General features: G+C 41.3%; 2 protein-coding genes across 11 annotated transcripts in view; both read right to left on the reverse strand.

Moving 5' to 3' along the window:
- Nim1k (NIM1 serine/threonine protein kinase) overlaps nucleotides 1-7,866 on the reverse strand; it is a 48,988-nt gene extending 41,122 nt beyond the window's left edge. The window contains exons 1-2 of one of the 2 annotated variants that reach the window (XM_021650164.2): nucleotides 7,691-7,866; nucleotides 147-316 (exon numbers count right to left, since the gene is read on the reverse strand). The gene's annotated coding sequence lies outside the window, so the exon portion shown is untranslated. The remainder of the gene's footprint in view (nucleotides 1-146; nucleotides 317-7,690) is intronic. The other variant, XM_060372896.1, reaches the window with a different exon arrangement.
- A 7,026-nt stretch (nucleotides 7,867-14,892) lies between these two features.
- Nucleotides 14,893-22,135, reverse strand: part of Znf131 (zinc finger protein 131) — a 32,128-nt gene continuing 24,885 nt past the window's right edge. For all 9 annotated transcript variants that reach the window (XM_060372893.1, XM_021650154.2, XM_021650153.2 and 6 more), the window contains 2 exons: nucleotides 18,640-18,770; nucleotides 14,893-16,732 (listed from right to left, as the gene is read on the reverse strand). In XM_060372893.1, the coding sequence (XP_060228876.1) occupies nucleotides 16,076-16,732; nucleotides 18,640-18,770 (788 nt within the window). In that variant the 3' untranslated portion in view covers nucleotides 14,893-16,075. The remainder of the gene's footprint in view (nucleotides 16,733-18,639; nucleotides 18,771-22,135) is intronic.

Below are 22,135 nucleotides of genomic sequence, written 5' to 3' on the forward strand. Positions count from 1 at the left end.
CCAATATCCAATATTATCTGATATAAAAAACAAAGATTCAATAAAAACAAAGTTATAGTCCAACCTCTCTAATGAACATATATGCTAAGATTCTCAATAAAATACTTGCAAAACAAATTCAACAGCACATCAAAAAGATTACTCACCATGATCAATTCAGCTTCATTCCAGACTTGCAGAAATGGTTCGACATATTTAAATGGATAAATGTAATCCACCACATACAGAAATTACATGACCATTTTGTTAGGTGCAGAAAAAAAAGCCTTTGACACAATTTAACATCCATTTCTTCATAATAAAAGTCCTGTAGAGACTAGGAATATGGAGACATATCTCAGTATAATAAAGGCAATTTACAAGAAGCCACATCATGCTAAATATAGAGAAACCAAGAGTATTTCCACTACTTTTAGGAACAAGACAAGAATTTCTCTTTCCATTTCTGTTCAGTATACTGCTTAAAGTCTATGCTAGGGCAAAAAGACAGATAAAAGACATCAAGGGGATACAAACAAGAAAGAAAGAAGTCAAAGCATCCTTATTTGTAAGTTAGATGATTCTAAACATTTAAATAAAAAACCTATTCCAAACTCTCAGGGGTAGTACTTTCTTATTATTTTCCCTACTCTACTCACTTGATGTAATTGCTAAGTTATCTATACTCCCACTGAACACATTCACATATAAATTATGTGCAGCCTGCCTAAAACCAGCCCTCTGTTTCATATCATCAATACTTTCGAGCACCTAATGAAAGCAAAAACATAGTAAGTGCCAAGTGAATTCTAGTAAAATTAACAGAAAAATAAAGCATACTATATAAGGTTCTATAAAGGAATGTACATTACTAGCACTTTTGAGTAAATATTTGGATTTATTCTTTTATCTGGGGTTATTCTATTATCTGGGGTTAAGTTGGTATTGATAGCCTTTTATTCATTATAAGAGTGGTGAATATTGAAAGTAAATAATTAATATTTTATTAATTACTTTTTATATACCAAACACTGTGCTAAATATTCTTATACCATTGATCTAGTCATTGTAACAAATTCTGTAATATGGAGACTGTCTAAGTTATTCTCCTATTGCTCAAAAGGACACCATGACCAAGCTGACTTATGAAAGAATGCATCCAGTTGGGGCCTTGCCTACAGTTTCAGAGGGGGAATCCATGACCATCATGGCAGGGAGCATGATTCTGGTGCAGTAGCTGAGAGCTTACGTCTTATCCACAAGTTGGGGTCAGAGAGAGGATGGGAGAAGGAGGGAGAGAGGGTGGTGGTGATGGTGGTAGTGTGTGTGTGTCTCTGTGTGTGTGTCTGTGTGTCTGTCTATCTGTGAATCTGGGGATCAAATCCAAAGTCTCATGGACACCAGACAGATGCTTTCCACCACTGAGTTCACCCCTAGCCCATGTTCTTCACACTGGCCTTCCTTCCTCATTACTAAGGAAATATCTTCCTACTGCAGAAAGCATATGACAATTTTTCTCAGCTGGACTAAAGGCATTTACTTTGTGGTCCCTTCATGTTTTTCTCTGGAGTCATCTTAATTTCTCTATACAAAATTAATCTGAGTGAGGATCCAGGCAGACTATCTGAATAATGGTTTCTTATAACTCAAGCATATGCCTGGACTTTTAGAAGTTGAAATCAGAATAATTTAATTTGTCCTTTTTCTTTGTGAGTAGACAGTTCAGCAAGAAAAATAAACCTTGAAGAAGAAGAGGAGGAGGAGGATCAGGAAGAGGAAGAAGAAAAAGAAGAAGAGGAGGAAGAAGAAAAAGAAGAAAAGAAGAGGAGCAGAAAGAGGAGGAAGAGAAAGAGGAGGAGGAAGAAGAAGGAGGAAGAGGAGGAGGAAGAAGAAGGAGGAAGAGGAGGAGGAGGAGGAGGAGGAGGAGGAAGAGGAGAAGAAGAAGAAGAAGAAGAAGAAGAAGAAGAAGAAGAAGAAGAAGAAGAAGAAGAAGAAGCCACCAACAGAGGGACTGGAGAGATGGCTCAGAATTAAAAATACTGTCTGTTTTCCTAGAGGACCTGGGTTTGATTCCCAGCATCCATATAGTGGCTCTGAACATCTGTAACCTCATATTCAGGGGATCTGATGCACCCTTCTGACCTCCACAGGCAGCACACAAGAACATAGTGCTGACATACATTCAGGAAAATACTCATATACATAAAAATGTTTTACTTGTCTTTTTGTTTGTTTGTTTTGTTTTGTTTTGAGACAGGGTTTCTCTGTGTAGCCCTGGCTGTCCTAGAACTTGCTCTGTAGGACAGGCTGTCCTCAAATTCAGAGACTTGCCTGCTTTTGCCTCCTGAGTGCTGGAATTAAAGACGTCCACCACCACCACCTGTTTTGTTGTTGTTGTTTTTAAATTAAGCTACTAGAACAAGTGCTTCAAAAAAGCAGGCACTAAACTAAGAATGGGGAAAACAAGATGAGAGAATAGGGAATCACTCCTAACACCAACATGCATGGGAACTGCTAAATAACTGGTTGGGCCTGAAGAACTGACAGCCCTGTGTTGCATGGCTGAGAGGAAACCAGGAGAGAACTATTGCTTGCCAGATGCATTTGAACGTGAGGAACATACCAAAAAGAGGTGTTTTCACAGCCATTAGAATATTTGGCAAGAAGTAGTAATGTGTTCCTGAAAACTAAAGAAATGACAAAATTAAATGTTTTCTCCAAAAATCATACAAAATAGAGAGGAAAAGTCCTAAAAAAAAATACAATCACAGTTCACAACTTGGATGGGCAGTGAACAGTTCTTGCATAGTCATAACTATGTAAGCTCAATAATGGAGTTAATGTAATTGTGATCTAATTTATGAAAGATGTTGAGGACAGAATTCTTTAGTATGGTCTAGGTAAGACCTTTGCTCTCCGCAGCTATTTCTCTTCACAGTCGTAGACCATGACTTTACCCCTAATTCTTTCTCTCCAGTCTCCCATCTCCTGCTTAAAATCCGGGTTGCCCAAGCAATTGCTGGTGATCTTTGAGAACAATTCCTGTCTTCTAAAAGCTATCCTTGAACTACATCTGAAGACTGCTTTAGCTACTTTGACTAATGTCCCATAAAACGCTTAGTTATTTTTCACCAGACTAGATGCTGATAGAAGCTTTCATGCTGAGAGAGAGAGAGAGAGAGAAAGAGAGAGAGAGAGAGAGAGAGAGAGAGAACATGCCACAAAGCATCTATGGAAGTCAGGGGACTACCAAATCAGTTGTTTCTTGAGAACCTTCCAAGGCCTCTTGTTTTGCCATTGTGCTCTGTGTTGTAGACTAGCTGAACTTAGAACTTTCTAGAAATTCTGCCTTCCACATCATTAGGACTGCTGGGGTTGCTAACATGAATACCACCAGTCCTGGCTTTTATTTTTCACTTATTTATTTATTACAATTTATTCACTTTGTATCCAAGCTGTAGCCCCCTCCCTCTTCTACTCCCATGCCCCATTCCCAGTCTGTTGATAGGGGAGGTCCTTCTCCCCTTCCATCTGGCCCTAGCCTATCAGGTCTCATCAAGGCTGGCTGCATCATCTTCCTCTGTGACCTGGCAAGGCTACATCCCTGAGGGGGAAGTGATCAAAGAGCTGGCCACTGAGTTCTTGTCAGAGACAGCCTCTGTTCCCCTTAGTAGGGAGCCCATTTGGACACTGCGCTGCCATGGGCTACATCTGTGCAGGGGTTCTAGGTTATCTCCATGAATGGTCCTTGGTTGGAATATCAGTCTCAGAAAAGACGCCTGGGCTCAGATTTTTTGGTTCTGTTGTTCTCCTTGTGGTTCTAGTCCCGTCCAGGTCTTTCTATCTCCCCCTGCTTCCATAAGATTCCCTGTACTCTGCCCAAAGTTTGGCTATGAGTCTCAGCATCTGCTTTGATACCCTGCAGGATAGAGTCTTTCAGAAGCCCTCTGTGGTAGACTCCGGTCCTGTTGCCTGTTTTCTCCATCTTCCGAAGTCTATCCTGTTTGCTGTTCTGAATGAGGTTTGAACATCTTACCCAGGGTCCTCCTTCTTGCTTAACTTCTTTAGGTGGACAGATTTTAGTATGTTTTATATTGTATGTCTAATATCTACTTATGAGTTAAGTTGAACAGCAACAAATCAAGTAATCCAATTAAAAAAATGTTGGACAGAGCTAAACAGAGAATTCTCTGTAGAGGAATACTGAATGGCAGAGAAACACTTAAAGAAATGCTCAACATCCTTAGCCATCAGGAAAATCCAAATCAAAACGACCCTGAGATTTCACCTTACACCCATCAGAATGGCTAAGATAAAAAACTCAAGTGACAACACTTGCTGGAGAGGATGTGGAGAAAGGGGAACCCTCCTCCATTGAGTGAGGTATCCCAGAAGCAGAAAGACACACAGGGTATATACTCAGTTCTGGTTTTTAGGTGAGTTCTGGGAATTGGAACTGAAGTCCTCAGGCTTATCTGTCAAGTTTTTGCCCACTGAGCCATCTCCCTGGTCTAATGCCTTATCAACATTAGATAAAGGGTTTTACTAATGAGGATGTAGTTGAATTTCATCTACAAACTATTTAGCAAAACAAACAAACAAACAAAGAAAACAAAAACTGAGGAAGCAAGTTGGAAGGAGTGGAACAAGAGAGTTAAATCCTTACCCAAGAGTAGCTCAGTAGGCTATTTCTAAAATAGATAAATAAAAAGCCAGCAGCATAAGACAGTTTTTAGAATACAGGGGCGGTAACTGGTCAAACTGCTCAAAGCAGACAGTGGTTATATATGGGGAGTGTGAGTGTTGTTATTATTACAGCCTTGCGGGGCAGTGGTGGCCTACTCCTTTAACCCCAGTACTCGCGAGGTAGAGGCAGGTATATCTCTGAGTTTGAGGCCAGCCTGGTCTACGGACAGCTAGGGTTGTTACACAGAGAAACCATGTCTCAAAAACAAAACAAAACAAAAAACCAAACAAAAACAAAACCAACCAAACAAAAACTAGGAAAGCCAACAATCCTAGGAGACAAGCTTGATTCTTTGAGGCCAGTCTGGTCTACAGAGCTAGTAGAATCCTTTTCAGATTCTGGTTATGAACTTGGCCTTCCTTCTCTGTAATCCTCTTCATCCCCATTCACTTCATCTTAATCTGTTTGAGACTTTCTTTACAGCTTTATTCTTCCCTCTGTCCTAAACTCTGCCACCTCCACCTCTACTTTGTCCCCTTTCTCACCCTGATTTTTTCTAAATCTTGACTGATCCTTAGCTTCACAAACATGCCAGGTGGCTTATATTTTTGTTTTAATTATCCACGTGGTTAGCTGAAATCATTTGTCTTTGGACTGCAACTTACCCACCTATTCGACTGTATCACAGTGGCTGAGCTATCCTTCAAGCTATTCAAAGTAACTTGAAAACTAGAATAGGGTTATTCCAGTTGTGGGCTGTTATATCATTAAGTGACTTGAATGTTTTTTTCCGAGATTTAAAACAAATTCTAGAAAATCAGCCAATGCATGAAGGTTCTTTAATCCTAGAGTGGTACAGTTTGAAGCTGAATATAAGTCGTTTAGTTTTTAAGAACCCCCAAATGAAGCTCTGTGTATTGCTACAAACCATGATTCTACTTAGACAACATCTTTGTGTCTCCCCTTTTGAAAAGTGTCAAAATTTCAAATTTCCCGTTCATTTGCTATCAATGCATGATATCGACATCTAGAAATAAAGAAAGTGTGACTGTTGAAGAATTATATTTTTAAAGGCACCAACAGTTGCTGATGAAAGTGTTTAAAGTGTGGTACCACTGTGTGTCCCAAATTAAGCTTTTAAAACTAAAACCCTAAGACTACGTGAGATAGCAGGGAGTTCTATAACCTATTTGCAGTCATGAGTGAGAAATTTAGACTCATACAAACCTGTCTTTATTTTAAATGCAGCTTAAATAAAGAAAAGCACGAACTTCAACCCCAAATCCCAGACACATTTCTCCCTAACAGAAAAAGGCCTTTCTTGAAGGCTTTTCCAGGCTTACCACTTAATAGTGGTCAGTCCAAAAATAAATGCATGAGGGCTTTACTAAGCACATTCAACAGCCCACCGAACCGCGATCGTGGAGAGCTGGGCTCAGCTTTTTCCTCTGTAGCCTCTGCCAGGCCCCCACCTACATTTTCCAGCTCCTAATTAGAAAGCTAATTAGAATTCCAAATTTAACTGCTAAGAGAGAGGGCAGTCTGGTCCCAGGCCAGGACTCCTTGAACATCACACAGCCCCTCTGTCCTTTGTGTAATGAGTGTGGAAGGGAGCTGAGTCCTCAGGACTGATGGCCATTTGACTTGCTGGAGGGCAGCAGTGCTTACTCTCATTTGTCCGAGAGGGAAGGTCTGAAGAACAGACTGCAAACACGGGGAAAACCCACAGAGACATGGCTTAGAGTTTAGCTACTTTAAGGAAAAGAAGCGTATCTTTTTTTGTGAATTCGTTTATTGCCGTGGGGATGGGACGGCACATCTGAAGGGAGTTTCCTTCAGCAACAGTTCCTGGTTTCAGCCATGCAGCCTCTCTAAAAGCAGAGCGCCTCTTTAGTTACCATGACAACCAAAAATTAGAAGGGCTTTTGCAACACTAACAGAAACCATCTCCTGAAGTGCTTCTGTGAATCACACTGAATGCTGATGATGCAAACTTGTGTATACAGATTTTCAAACATTTTTTGAAAAAACTCTCTATTACAATAAACACCCTTTTGAAATCGTAACTTGGAACACATTTTAGTTCGACTGGTTTTGTTTGTTCTCTTTTCGTACCCCAGGCCCCAAAGTGCAAACGCGATTTGTTTAATTTCCAAACTTGTCTGAGTTACTCGGTGAGCAGCACTTAGGATGTGATTCATTTGCCCTTATTTTGAAGTGAGGTGGGGGAGGGGGCTTAACATAGAACACTGTCTACCATGCTGGAGGGCGCTGGAAAGGGAAGGGAGGGAACAAGGGAGAAGAGGGAAGAGAGGGAAAAGGGAAAGTGGATCTCTGGACTATCCATTGGGACCAATGCGTTCTGCCTGCAAACGGCGTTTTAAAGTCCCTGTTGAAGTCCCTTCCTGGTTAAATCTCAAGTCCTCTCTCTACCTCCATTATAACAATCCCAGAGATAACAGGGAAGAGAAATGAGGTTTCTCCTTGCTTTGTTGGGTCTTCCCAAAGAAGCATCATTTTCTTGGGAAGATTCTGGTGTGTGGTGTCATTGAGGGTTCATGCCACCCACTCCCCGGGGCCATAGCGGTGAGAAATTACGTCCACTCCTAATCCAGGTCAAGCAGGTGCTCAGCCCTCAGTTACAAACTAACAGGTTTGGGCTGGTGCCTCGCTCCTGTGCTTCAGAGAACCCGAGTGTGCACGTAGGACGCCAGGCTGCCCTCCGGCTCACGTGTGGAAGCGCATACAGACACGGGTGAGCGCACAGGGAAAAAGGGGTGCACGCGCGCACTCGCACCTCAACCGAGGCACCGCACACAGGGGCAACGGGCTGACCGACCCGGTGGACGTTCCTGGGAGCGCTTGACCTTCTCCTAACCCACTTTTTGGCTACCGCTGACCAGAGCTTAGGTCTCCCTTTCTTCCCTGTGGTCGTGGAGAAGGGCCTCTTTCTAGCCACGGACATCGCAGCTTGGAGGTGGCAAGGCTGAGGCGACCCAGGCGCTGGAGACATGCCCCGCTTACCTCGGTGGACAGGCCGCCTGGGGAGCTCGCTGCGTCGGGCAACGCGCGCAGAGTGGCAGGCTCGTGGCTGTCCCGGGCGCAGACGGCTGGGTCCCTCCTGTGGCTTTGAGATCTGTGACGGGCAGCTGAGCTGACCCACAGGGCTGTGGCAAACCCTGCTGCCTGTCTACGCCTGGCTCCGCCACTAGAGCCGAGTGCCCGCAGCGTCCTAAACAGGACCAATCCCGAGCGGGGGGCCGGCTCTAGGGAGCAGGGAAAGGAGACTGGATGGCCACGGTGATGCGACGTGGGCCTGGATCTGGCAGCCAGGTTTCTATGGCAGCCAGGAGGGAGGAGCGGAAGAGAGAGGAGTGTGTAGTTGTGTGGCAGGGGGGACACCCACTGCAGAGTTTCCGGGAGGGGGTTTGGGCCTCCTGCACAGAGGATCCCTCCTAGAGCGAGGGTGGGAAGCAGAGACACAGCAGAGTCAGCTTAACACCTTGCCGGAACAGCCCCTGTGCACTCTGGACGCAGCCTTTCCACTCCCTCCCTCCAAGTGATCGTGACACCATCCGGTAATCCTTCCAACAGAGCTCGCACTTGACAGAGCACCGCGACAGCTTCCTCCTGGTGAGTCTAGCAGGGCTTAAGCGCTGCAGAAAGAAGGGCTCCTGTCACCCTCTGCCTGCCTCCCTTGCACAAGTCGGGCCTAGTCCCCGTGGTGCAGCGTAGTCGTGAGCCCCTTGTTGCCAGCCTACTCTCTGCTGTGATGCTTTGGCTGCTGGTAGGTGCCAAATACTGTTTTTCTAGTTTACAAACTAGGAAGCCAAGTCACTGGATTGAGTGTGGGGCTGGGAACTTGATTCAGACGCCACAGAACGTATTAGATAATTCCTGGAGTTAGCGTGCTTTATTTAATAGCGGAGGAAGCCGAGTTCAGAGAGATCAATCAGCTAATTTAGCAAGTCTTGAGATCCTTGAGGATGGTTTAACAGCTGAGCTAGATCTAAGAGCCTACTTTCTCTCAATGGCCTACCCATGTATCCTAGAACGCCAGAACAAAATTGCGGAAATAAAAATATTCTGTATCTAAAATTATTATGAGGCAGAAATTGGGGGACTGAAGATTCTTTTTTCTTACTTGCCAGACACTGTATTAAATACTCTTACACAGACTAACTCCTCATAGCAATTTGAGTAGGCTCTGATGTTACCATCTCTGTTTTAGCAGATAAGAAAACAAGCAGAGACAGACTTGATTCGCTTGAGGTCCACAAGCTGTGGAATGCTGGGGCTGGGACTGGAACTGCAACCCAAGAAGTGGGGATCCCAGACTTAGACAAGACCTTACTGCTGCCTCCTGAGGTCTCCTTTAAGGGTTTAGGAGCAGCAAGGGCAAGACAAAAAAACCTCCTATGCACTGACCATGCAGCGGGAAGCCTTTCATACTCTGATGATAAGGGTCCTCTATCTTAAAAAAAAAAAAAAAAAAGTAATCTTAAAGTAATGCATGCCACCATCCTGTCTTCTTTCTAAAACAATAAAATAAAAAGGTATCATATTTAAAAATATTTAAAAGGCCCTTTGAGTCTTGAAACATGACAGTACATGGGATAAGATTTTATAGGAAAATTGTGCAGAAACCTAGACCCTCACATCCCAGACCAGACATACAGCCACAGTGGCAAAACTCTCACAACCAGGCGTCCACAGAGCAAGGAAAATGTAGGTCAGAAATTGTTTCTCAGGTGTACTTACCAGATCCTGTTTCACCAGCTCCTTGAAGTCTCAATTTATTTTGAATTGTCATACCAGAGCAGTGGTCTTCAATTTTCCTAAAGCTTTGACCCTTTAATACAGTTCCTCATGTTGAGGTGAACCTCCTGACCATAAAATTATTGTTGCTACTTCATAACTGTAATTTTGCTATTGTTATGAACTGTAATGTAAATATCCCTGTTTTCCAATGGTTTTAGGTGACCCCTATGAAAGGGTCATTTGACTTCAGGAGTCACAACCCACAGGTTGAGAACCACTGTGCTAGATTCTCCTTCCAAATGAGACTCATCTCATTTTTTTTTTGTACTCTGGGACTCCTTAGCTATAGAAGAGTGGAATACATTTGATTCCCTTCACTTGAAAAAAAGTTTTCTCCTACAAAGTCCATTCAGTAGTAGAGTGATTGCAGTATAACAATATGCAGAGGTCTGACTTAAAAAAAAAAAAAAAACAAAAAAAAAAAAACAAAAAAAACCCAAAACCAACCAAACAAAAACCAGGGTCTTGGTGTGTAATACAGGCTGGATTTGAATTCCAGGTAATCCTCCAGCCTCAGCATTCTAAAGATTTGGGATTACAGACATGTGCCACCACAGCCAGGCTTTACACAAACTCTTGACCCAAGTGTAAGGAAAGACTTTGTACATATTGAGTGAGCAGAAGTTTGAATGAGAAAATCCAGATCTGTGATGCATGTCTGGAAATGTACCTTACTGCAGGTGGGATCACTGGGACCCCTCCAGGATTTTTTTCTCTTTTCCTACAATGGGCATATACTTCATAAAAGTATTTGATGGTAAAATACTTTTCAAAAGAATTTATGATACTAAGGCCCCATTCTCGGTGCAAGCAGGTCCATAATTCTTGGGAAGTTCAATGAAATGTGGTTCCTAACTCTTACTTCCCTTTGTCAGCTTGTACATGGGCGATATTAATGCACAAGACACTTGGGCCTTGCTTTAGGAAATACTGATAATGACTAAAAGGTTAGTCTTGGGGTCATTAACTGTCTATTGTCATTTAGCTCTACTCTTTACTAGCTGGTGGCACCTTTGATATCAAATATCTCTTAGCTTCCATTTCCCCTGTCTATAATCTCAAGAGTTGTTGGATTAATGAGATTACATTTCCAGCAACAAGTAAACTCAATGAATATGGTCATAAAGCTTGGGAAGTTGACTGATATAGTGAGATTATTATTATTTTGGTTTCTTTAAAAACACAGAAATGTTATGGGGATATATATATAATCTCAGGTTTGGGATTTGGGGCTGCTTCAGATTGTCCATAGCTATGATTTGCCTCATCTTCTAGCAAGAATGTGATTTCCTAACCCCACTTCATTCCAGATATCCTGATGATGATGATGAAGACCAAATTCTCCCCCAGGAACTTGAGACCCCTAATCAGCAAGAAGTATAACAATATTGATGCCCTCTTTTCCTTCTAACATCCTTTTCCATCTGATGTTGGAAGGAATAAGGGTGGTGTAGGGAGGTAGGAAAAAGAACCCAATAAAGTAGCCAAAAGTCTGGCTACAGAGTAAGTTCCCCAACCCCTGGGGGTTTACTGCACTGTTCTGATTTTTAGTTTTAATCTACTTCTTAATGTTTAACAATAAAATTTCTCACAAGTAAAAAAATAGAGATAAAAACTGATGCTGAGAAAGGGCTAATTCTCACTCTAAAATCTGAATGGCTTCCATTCTCACTGTAGTAAGAACTGTGTTCCAAACTTTTTATTTCAGTACTGGGGGATTGAACTCAGGACCTTTCAGCATACTAGGCAAGCACTCTATCACTGGTTGTATTCTAAACCTCAAGAACTTTTCTACAGTAAGAAGCCAAATATACCGATTAGAATTGCAGGGAAATCAAGCTTCCTTTTTGAGTTTTCAGTCCTGTTAAGGCCTTAACATCCTTTGGGGACAGGCAGAAATTGGGAAACGGCATAACCAATTTTCATCATGAAATCCAGATATCCAGTTCCAAAGTTGTTTGCCAGCAGGGCTGAAGTGTCTGGATGGGGGTTTTAGTCCACACTCAAGCACAGCTTCCAAGAGGGGCTCATTTAAGAAAGTGATAACCAGAGCTCCTTTCTGTAATCATCACCTCAGTAAGGACAGAACCAAGAACATTTCTGGCTTCTGGCCAACAAGAATTAGAACTGTTAGCTTTTCCCTAAACCTGCCCAACCCACTTCCTGTCATAAGTGTGATATCTCATAATGGATGGTTGTGAGCCACCATGTGGTTGCTGGAAATTGAACTCAGGACCTCTGGAAGAGCAGTCAGTGCTCTTAATCTCTGAGCCATCTCTCTAGCCCGCGATACTTTCTTATAGGTGACATTGGATATCATTTACAACTGAACAGTGAATAGCATTGCAAGAGGCTCTAGATTCAATGAGATTTAACACAATCACCTACTATGTAAAAATAATTTTGCTTGATTTTAGTCTTAATAAGCACTGCTTCATTTGAAGTATGGCTATGAATTCATATTACTTCTCCCACAGCACTCCCTAGATAGTTACAGCTTCACACAAGTTACTTGTCTAATACTGGTGTTTACCAGGCACCCACACCGGTTAATGATCAGCTATTTTTTTAGGTAAATCCACACACTGGCATTTGGTTCTTGACAGGTATTAACATTCTGTATCTATTGCACGTGAATTACTTAGCAACAACAGTGTTATTGGTCTTTGTGGCATTTGCATTTCAAGAACGTAAAATGAAAAAATGTCTTGGTCCAGTCATTACAATCAAAAGCTCCCATGAATAATCTGTAGTAGCTTGTGGCTGTCCTATAAAGAGCCTCTCAGTCAGTCCAGGGCTGAAGATAAAGCTCAGTTAGCACAGCATGTCTCTAGCATAGCTAAGGCGTTGGGTTTGATCCTGATGGAGTGATGCCTTTATGCGCTGTGTAAAGGTTGTCTGTATGATTCAAATGCAGATTCTGTCAGCAGAGGTCGAATTATAGGCCAGACTTTGGTATTGTAATTATTACGAGGCAGCTCCAGGCTCAGCAGTTTGTAAACATTGTTCTGACTGGTTAAACAAAGAGCTTAACAGCCAATAGCTGGACAGGACAGGAAGGACTTCCCGGAGCCCAGTGAGGTTATCAGGCGGGGATCAGTGAGGAGACAGTTGTCACAGGGACAGAGATGAAGCAGGTGCCAGGAGATGAAGATGGCAGGAACAGGTGGCATGGCAGAATGTAAATCAGGTCAGTATTGTTGGATTAATAGCTAAGTATCTGACCAGCAATAATGCCTAATGTTTATAATAAAATTAAGTCTCCGTGTCATTATTCAGAACATGAGTGGATACAAAAAAAAGTCATCTGGTTACAATCCCCAACACACACACACTTCATTCCACTGGCTAATCAACTGCTTCCTAGAAGTGTCCTCTGTCACGTACGTCAAGCGTTCACCAAGTGGTCCCCAGACCAACAGCCAGTGGTATCTAGGAATTTGTTTAGTAATGCAAATTCCCCAAACTATCCCACACCAACACAGTATTCAAGTCTGGATATGGAGCCTAACGTGTTTTTCAACAAGATTCTGGCCACTGCCTACACCTTACTGACCTCATCTGCCTGTACCTCAGAGAAATGCTGATGGGAAAGAAATCAGGCTACCTCTGGAGCAGCCCCCTGACAAGATGGGAGCTCTCTTCCCCACAACAAAATGTCACCTTAAGAAACTAGGTACAAGTAATCCCGAGGAAAGTACAGTGGGACCATGGACAGAAAGGCTACATGCTGAGTGGCCTGTATCATCCAGGGCATGTCTTTTTTTTTTTTGTCAGTGTCAAGCAAACAACTTTGACTTCTTGGGGTAGTTCCCATAAATTCTTTAGACAAATGAATTTTCTCCAAGCTAAGCATCATCTTACACATTTGAAATAAGCTAACCACCACCAGATAATCTGTGTTATGTACACTTAAAGACAGAATAATTTTTGATAAGTCCAAGTTTTCTTAGAATTCGAATTCACAGTGGGACAGTCACCACTGACTGATGGTACAGTGTCAAGGCAAGGAAATGAGGCAATTTGACAGCTTTACCGATCTCATATCTTCTCCATCTACATCTAGCCCCATCAACAGCTGGAGCCAATTCCAGAAAGAAAATGAGTATTTTCTCTGTGCTTTGTGCAATCTGAAGCAAAGGGGTATCTCTTAAAATTGGTACTTGAACAATGTAACTAGCTCCACTCGTTTTCTCACATTTGATATAATAAATTCAAGAGGTCACTGAGGTACAAGTGTGCAGATGTATAACAGGTGATTCGTGACTGACAGCTATCATTACAATAAAACTTTTCTTTCCCAGGTTACATTTTGGTAGAAATACCAGGGTGGAGGTTAGCTAAATTACATCTTGCTAGGTGGCAATAAATGATGTCAGGGAGAAATATGGTGCCTTTGTACTTACCATCAAGAGCGTGGAAGGTTAAGATGTCCTTTAAGTTCTGACTGTGTGATAATGGCCTCTTTATTTCTGGTTTTAGAGCAACACACTTCTAGGCCTCTGACTAAAGGATTTCATTAACTGTTGCTAAGCAGAGGTTTGTTCTGGCACTAAGTCTCACTTGAATTCTCTATGACAAGTTTTGTCAAGAGTTACAGCACAGTTCGGCACATTACACATGAAACACATTTTACCTAGGTCTCCTTCTCCACAAGTAATTAACACGGGTTAGCACTCACTGGTGACATCAAAGGCTTGCCTCTTGTTTCTACATCAGTTATAAAACTTTCAAGTGAACTTCTTAATGACCACATTCTCACTGAAGACAGCTCATGCTAAACTGGAGAAATAAATGAAAAAAAAAAAAATCCCCTTTCTAAGTGAGGACTCTACATTTAGGCCTCATTTGTTGTTGGCTTATCCAATGTACAATAAAATGTACAGTCTAGTGACGGACACAAACACCTCTTCAGTATACTTTGTGATCTGTTACCATTTAGTGCCAGGATTACCAAAAGTATTACTTGAGCTGATCTTTTTTTAAGAGGTGAAGAGATCTGTTTGAAATAAATAAGCCACTACTAAAAAAAAAATACTGTTTCTTGTCATGTTAATAAGATCGACAAAAAATACAAATAACTTGTGTCTTGTGTCCTTGGCTTTTTGGGTAATTCTTAGGTTAGATGTATTAACCCTTAATTCACTAATGAGCCATGTTGCTGTAGTCACAAAGATACATGAAGTATCTCCAACCAAACTAATTAAAAAAACAAGATGGCTGAAGTGATGGCTCATCAGTTAAGAATATTGGCTGTTCTTCCAGTGATCCAGGTTTGTTTCCTTACAACTGTCTCTAACTCCAGTTCCCAGAATTTTCTGGCTTCTGGGGGACATCAGACACATACATGGTATGCAGACATACATACAAGCCAAACAACCACACAAAGTTAAAAACGAGTCATAAACACATAATTTTAAAGTTTACTTTAAAATGTAAATATCTCCCAGTATTTAATAGGTAAAGAAAATAGCATATTGATTTATGTGGTTGTTATATTTTTATTTTCCAAGTAATACTGATTAAAAATATTTACACACCTACTTTTAAGTCCACAGTTTAGCACTCTTATTTGTATGGCTTTAAAAGTTATAGCACAAAATCTTTACATTAAGGATTGGGGGGAAAAGATTCCATTCAAAACAAAGCCTGATATATTATATACATACTTTTTCTCTGTACTTTATTTTAAATACATTAATTTTAAAATGATGCTCATCTAATTTTTTTCATCTGGTGGTAAAGTACTAGTGCAACTTCTCATCAAAATAAAGTTTACCACAGATGTAAATAAATTTTTCCAATTGAAAATGGCCCTTCAGCTGCCGTTTAATGAAAAAATTTTAATGTAACTTAAAGAAAAAAGAATTGGTAGCTGTCATTACAAGCCAAAACACCAGTACCAGAGCAGTTTACACTGCTCTTTAAAATACAAACTTTGAAAGAATCAGAGATGTTTTACTGAAGTTTGTTGGTTTTGAAAAGGCACAAGGGTGGTTGTTTTTTTTAACATTCTAGAAATTCGGCCACTACCATTTCTGTTGCAGAGACAGCATTTGTAACCACTGGATAGAAGAGAATGTTGTTCAAAATAAAGCCAGCCCCCAACTGTTAACTGCACAGGAACAATGAATGCACTTCTTCATGCAGCCTTGTTTTGCCTACATACTCAATTTCCTAACATGCATTAGAATACAAAGGGATGTATTCTAATGGTTTTAAGAATGATTTTATAATATGCAGAGAATTTAAGGAAGAACATGACCTGGGGAAGAGAATATGGAGACCCTTACCACAATGAAAATAGATGCATTCGTACCCAACTATATAATAAGAATATAATTCATTTAAGTTACCAGAAATATACTTCTCAAAGCTCCCACTCATTATGAGGAATATTCTCACTCTGTGGCATTAACTGGAAGGACATCAGTCTGTTTCCATAGAAACAGTTCAGCATAACAGGAAATAGTTTAACTTTGGTCCACTTATCTGACAGCTTAAGGTCATACTGCCCATCAGTTTACCCCAAATGTAAAATTAAAAATATAACTGGTGTTTCATTCTAAGATGGACACAGATGTTCTGTCATTCTCTGCTTTTACAGCTTGGGAATACTCTTCTTGGTTTGCTCTCTAACTCCTCAGCATCTGCATGTTCTTCCATGTCAGCCTCAGCAGCATCTTCATGGATAGGCTCTCTCTCTTCTTGCTGCATGATTTCCGGGGCCATGTGATCCAAGTCAGCCTCTAGAAGTTCAGTTTGTACTTCAACTGGCATCTGATTTACCCGTTCAACATGAAGCTCTTCCACATGTACTTCAGTGCCTTCTTCGGTCTGAATTCGACCCACTTCCAGATAACTGACTTGGACCTGCTCTGGAAGCTCGCTCAGATGCGAGTCGTGCGCATGGCTGTCCTGGAGAACATCTGGATGGACCTGCTCCACAGTCACTTGTGCAGAATCCACCTGGACCTGAAGCAGTGGTAAGACATGCACCTTCCCAACTTGTTCTATAATAGTCATTGATGTCACTGGCTCAGTTTGTAAGTGTGTTTCTACTGAAAGGACTTCTTCCGTTACTATACGCTCTGAAATATTGTGAGCATCACTAAGATGCCTCCTTAATTCATTTCCTTGCATAAACCACAAGTCACACAGCGTACAATGATTGGGTTTATCTCCAGTGTGTATTACCAGGTGATCTTTGAACTGGTCCCAGCTGTTAAACACACTGTTACAGACCTGAAATCACCAAATATAGTGTTAATAATAATTATTATCATACTGAAGGAAAGGTGAATACATTTATTCTTCAGACACTATACTAAGGGGTTGAGGTTAGCTCAGTAGTAGCTGCCTAGTGTGCACAAGGCACTGCAGTGGACATAACCATGAGCATCAACAAACAATGACACAAAAACAAAAGAGAACCCCCAGAACAAAAAAATAAAAAACCCACTAATAAGGGCTGAATGTATTACTTAACGGTGAGGGCATTTGCCTAGTATACTGGAGGCCCTGTGTTTAATCCCCAGTGCTGGAAAACCACCAACCAAACCACAAAACACTACCACCTACACTGGTTAAGTTGATTATTACAAAAGTATTCTAAACACAGTTTCCAGGGTACCTAGCACAAAGCTATTTCACACATTTGGCTATATTTGATCTTTCAGCCCATACACCTAACAGTTTACTGGATTCTGGGAACATTTCAGCACTGCTCCTGTTTAAGTATCAAATACAAAGTAACAATGTCATAAGTTTATCCCACAGTTTCAAGATTTAGACCCACTACATTATTTGGGACAAAAAACAAAAAACAACCAAAAACCCAAAAAAACCAAACCCTCCAAAACCAAAAAACCACCAATCCTAGAAGACACATGTAATTGTACCTTTTATCTGCCTTCTTTGTCCCTCTCCCGGAAGGTAATGATTGTTCCTATGGTTAATAACTAATTGTGGGCAGGTAAGATGGCTCAATGGGTAAAGGCACTGCCACCAAATCTGGGCACCTAAGTTCAATCCCTGGGAACCTTCCTCATGAAGAGAACAAACTCCTGCAAATTGTACACACACACACACACACACACACACACCCTCCCTGCTTCCCCACGACCCCATACACACACACAGCCAATAAATAAATAAATAGATATAAACACATATCCAAACCAATTATTTCCCAAAACCAGGTGTGGAGGTGCACACCTCACCACTTGGGTGATACAGGACAAGATCATAATTAAAATTCAAGGTCATCTTCAGCTACAAGGTGAGTTTGAGGCCAGCCTGGGATAAGACAGACAGACAGACAGACAGGGAGGGAGGGAGGGAGGAAGGGAGGAAAGGAGGGAGGGAAGAGAGAGGAAGAAAGGAAACAAACAAGGAAAAGAAAGAAAGAGAGAGAGAGAGGGAGGGAGGGAGGGAGGGAGGGAGGGAGGGAGGAAGGAAGGAAGGAAGGAAGGAAGGAAGGAAGGAAGGAAGGAGGGAGGAAAGAAAGAAAACCATCCAGCAGACCTACACTTCAGTTTGTACTAGTACTTAGGGCAATTCTGTATCAACATTGATCATCTAGGGTTGAGTAAAAACAAGCAACAAGCATTGTAATAACCCTCATACAATAAACATATTTTTGCTTTATTTCCAACTCTTTGAGGTTCTAGTTTACTTGAGATGCTGATACATCTCAAGTTGTCTTAAAAGTGCATTTACTGCTCCTAAGCGAACTAAAGGCATGTCCAACTCTTTAACACTGCAACAGAACACTGTCATCTACAAAGTTCACATTCCAGAGCTGTACACACTTAAAAAAACGAACAAAAACCCCTCAATGTTTAAGGAATGTCACCATCTTGTTTTGGACCACATTCATAGCTCTTCTGGGCTTTGTTTACTATGTGAATGCACCGTTACTGGGGACTTGAGGCTTGCTGCTGCCCAGTGTCACAAGAGAAAGTCCTACTGGGCATCACTAAATCAGGACAAGATCGGATTTCAAAATTCCAATGGTTTCTAGTGAACACATTACACTTTGTGACTGTCCAGTCAAGACCTAAGTCAAGTCCATGAGTCAAGGATTATTTATTTTGCACTTCAATGACTACAAGGACGTCCTCTTGTGAAACAGATACACCAACACATACCTGGCATTCGTAAAGCTTCTTCCTTCCTTTTTTTGCCCCTACTCCAGTTTGGCATGCAGTGAGGTGACATTTGAGAGTGCTATTTCTAGCAAACCGCTCATGACAATTTGAACATTCAAAAGGTTTTTCACCTATTGTAAGAAAAAAATACATTGACAAGTTGAGAACATCAGTAAAGGCAACTATGAGTTAATTTTTTTTTTTCTTTTGTAGTGTTGGGGATTGAACCACAGGCTTCATGCATGTGAGGACAATGACCTACTACTGAGGCATATTTTTGTCTAACTTAACTTTTAGCTCTGGCTATCCTATAAGTTAGTATATAGATCAGGCTGGCCTCTAATTCAGAGATCTACCTGCCTCTGCTGACAAGTTCTAGGATTAAAGGTGTGTACCCTTGAGACCCAGCTCATATTCGTCTTCTTTTGTGTGTTTATGGTAGTGGGTAGGACTTGCTATGAATACTAGGCTGGCCTCTCAGGGTCATTCTAAGCACCTCTGCCTCTCCAGTGCATGTGCCGCAATATAAGGCTTTCTAGTCTCCTTTTGTAAATGGTCTTGCTATGTTCCCCAGGCTGGAAATTAAACTTAAAATCTACATGCCTCAGCCTCCCAAGTGGTCCAGCTACAGGCATGAACTACGTGCCTGACTTAACTACATCCATAATCTCAGTATTAGGAAAGACTGAAGCAAATTTGGACAACACAGCAAGATCCTGTCTCAAAAAATAAAAAGCACTGGGGCATGGTGGAAAACGTCTTTATTTAATCCTAGAACCAGGGAGGCCCGAGATGGCAAGTTCCAGGCTAATCAGGGTCACAGAGTGAGACTGCCTGTAACAAAATAAAAACAAACAAAAAAACCAAACAGGCAAATTAAGCTACTTTGAACATTTTCATGAAGATGAAAGCACCTGTAAAAATGAGAGAGCTCTGGGATAATGCTGCAGTACTGTGAAGCAGGGCAACTCTGCCTGGAACAGAAAGATCCAGTCAGAGGCACAAGAAATGAGTGATGAGGAAGTAACTAATTTTTGACTCCCAGATCTCTGGCTTAGCTTGCCCCCTAGTACCCAGAACCAAGAGTTCAAATGAAGTTTGTAGTGGGCATGCTGGCAAAGACCATGGATTTAGTTTTTTTGTTTTTGCAAAATAGCACAAAGCCCTGGGTTTAATCCTTGGCACCATATAAGCTGGATGTGGTGGTGCACACCTGTAATCTCAGTACTTATAAGGTGGGGGCAGTTCAGGGTCTTCCTAGACAATGTATTTATTAAATTCCAGGCCACTTGGGCAACATAAAATTGTCTCAAAATAATAAATGAGAGGCAGGAGAGACGGCTCAGTGGCTGCTCTTCCAGAGGACCCAAATTTGAATCCCAGTACACACAAGGAAGGTCACAGCTACCTATAAACTCTACTTCCAGGGGATCTGATGCCTTCTTGCCTCTCTGTACAGACTTAGATGCAGGCAAACACCCATATATATAAAATAATAAAATTTAAAAAGCAAAACAAAACAAAAAACGAGGTTAAAGAATTTTAAAAGAAATTCAAAGCAGAGTAGAGATGCCCAAGAGATAATTTTATAGACAATTATGGAGCCAAATACAGAATGGAATGATATACAGATAAAGAGGTTATTTTCAGAGGCAATGAATACTTCCAAGATGGATCAAAATCTCAAGTGTTATAGAATTACAAAATCCTGAGTAGAAGCTGGTGAAGCACCAAGTAGATGAGCTGACAGTGCAAACAGATGCGTAACTGCCAAATGATACCAAGGAAATCAGAGCTGTACAGTGGGGTCAGGAGCCAGGGTTTGCCAGAATGGAGGAGTTAATGAGAAGCACAGCAGTAAAAACAGAAGTCTTTTAATAGAGCCTGGGAACAGGATTAAAGACGTGGCTCAATGGCAGAGTGCTTGCCTGGCATGCACAAGGCCCCAGGTTCAGTTTTCAGAAACACAGACACACATGTAAGCACTCTGCTTTTTAATCTTTTTTTCAATGTTTATTTTCATTTCGTGTGCGTTGGTGTTTTGCCTGCATGCATGTATGTGTGAGGTTGTCAGATCCCCTGGAACTGGAGTAACAAGCAGGTATGAGTGGCCGTGTGGGTGTTGGGAACGGAACCTTGATCTCTGGAAGAACAAACAGGTAGCGCTCCTAACGCTGAGCCATCTCTACAGCCCACAGAACCCACTCATTGAAAAGGAGGAGGGGAAAAAAGAAAAAAAAGACTGAAGAGATCCCTAATCAACAAGAAATCACTATTTGTTGACTTTCTGTGGGAGAACAAGGCAGGGGAAGAGAAAAGAGGAGAGTTAATAAAAATGGGCAGGATTCTGGAAGATTATTAAGTTAGAAGGCTCTGGACTGGTCTTTGAAGAAAAAGCAAGCTGCTGGAGATGTCGCTAACAAGAACTTATAAGCATACTACACAGGCTCACATACACACTGGCATACACACTCTACACAGATACATACATATGCTATACACAACATATATAGTCAGACAGACACAAGGAGGGAGGGAGGAAAGAGAAACAAAGGAAAAGAATAAAAAGGAATTTCATATTTGTAAGATTAAACATGGCAATTATTTTCTTAAAAAATTAAATGACATAAGCCATGTCTCTGGCTATGTCAAGATGGCTCAGCACTTGCTGATAAGGCTGATGAACTTGGCTTTAACTCCTACAACTTGGGACAGTGGAAGAAACCAACTCCTGTAAACTGTTCTCTGATCTCCACACTAAGGTGTTGGCCAAGTGCACACACACAACACATGCAATACAAAGCCATAAAAGTATTACATGGGGCTGGAGAGATGGCTGAGCAGTTAAAGAGTGTTAGGTTCAATTCCCAGCACCCACATGGCAGCTCACAAGTCTGTCTGTAACTCCAATATCTGATACCCTCACAGAGACATACATAAAGGCAGACAAAACACCAATGCACATAAAATTAATTAAAAACAAAAAACAAACAAACAAACAAAACAAAAACAAAAAAAAGGACAAATCAGCCAGGCAGTGGTGGTGCATGCCTTTAATCCTAGAACAGAGGCAGAGGCAGGTGGATCTCTGTGAGTTAAAGGTCAGCCTCATCTACAGAGTAGATTCCAGGACAGTCAGGGCCATACAGAGAAACCCTGTCTTGAAAAACCAAAATAATAAAAGAAAACAAAATAAAAGACAAATCCTTTCAGCTTTTGTGTGTGTGTGTATAGCATGTGCATCTTAAAAACTTAAATGTACAAGGATGCTTACAATATCACACTTAGCAAATTCTAGCTAAACTGTGTTTACTCAGAGCAACAATGACATACTCATGCACTAAAGTAGTAGTTTTAGTGTAACAGTTTAGTTGCCATAGTAAAAGAAAATTAAGCCATACTAAGTGGTTCATTTAAAAGACTGTGAACAGAGCATCATAGTACATGTCTGTACTCCTAACACTTGGGAAGCTGAAGCAAAAGGATCAGCTGGCTA

Source organism: Meriones unguiculatus, chromosome 19, assembly GCF_030254825.1.
Source record: "Meriones unguiculatus strain TT.TT164.6M chromosome 19, Bangor_MerUng_6.1, whole genome shotgun sequence".
NCBI classification, from domain to species: domain Eukaryota; kingdom Metazoa; phylum Chordata; class Mammalia; order Rodentia; family Muridae; genus Meriones; species Meriones unguiculatus.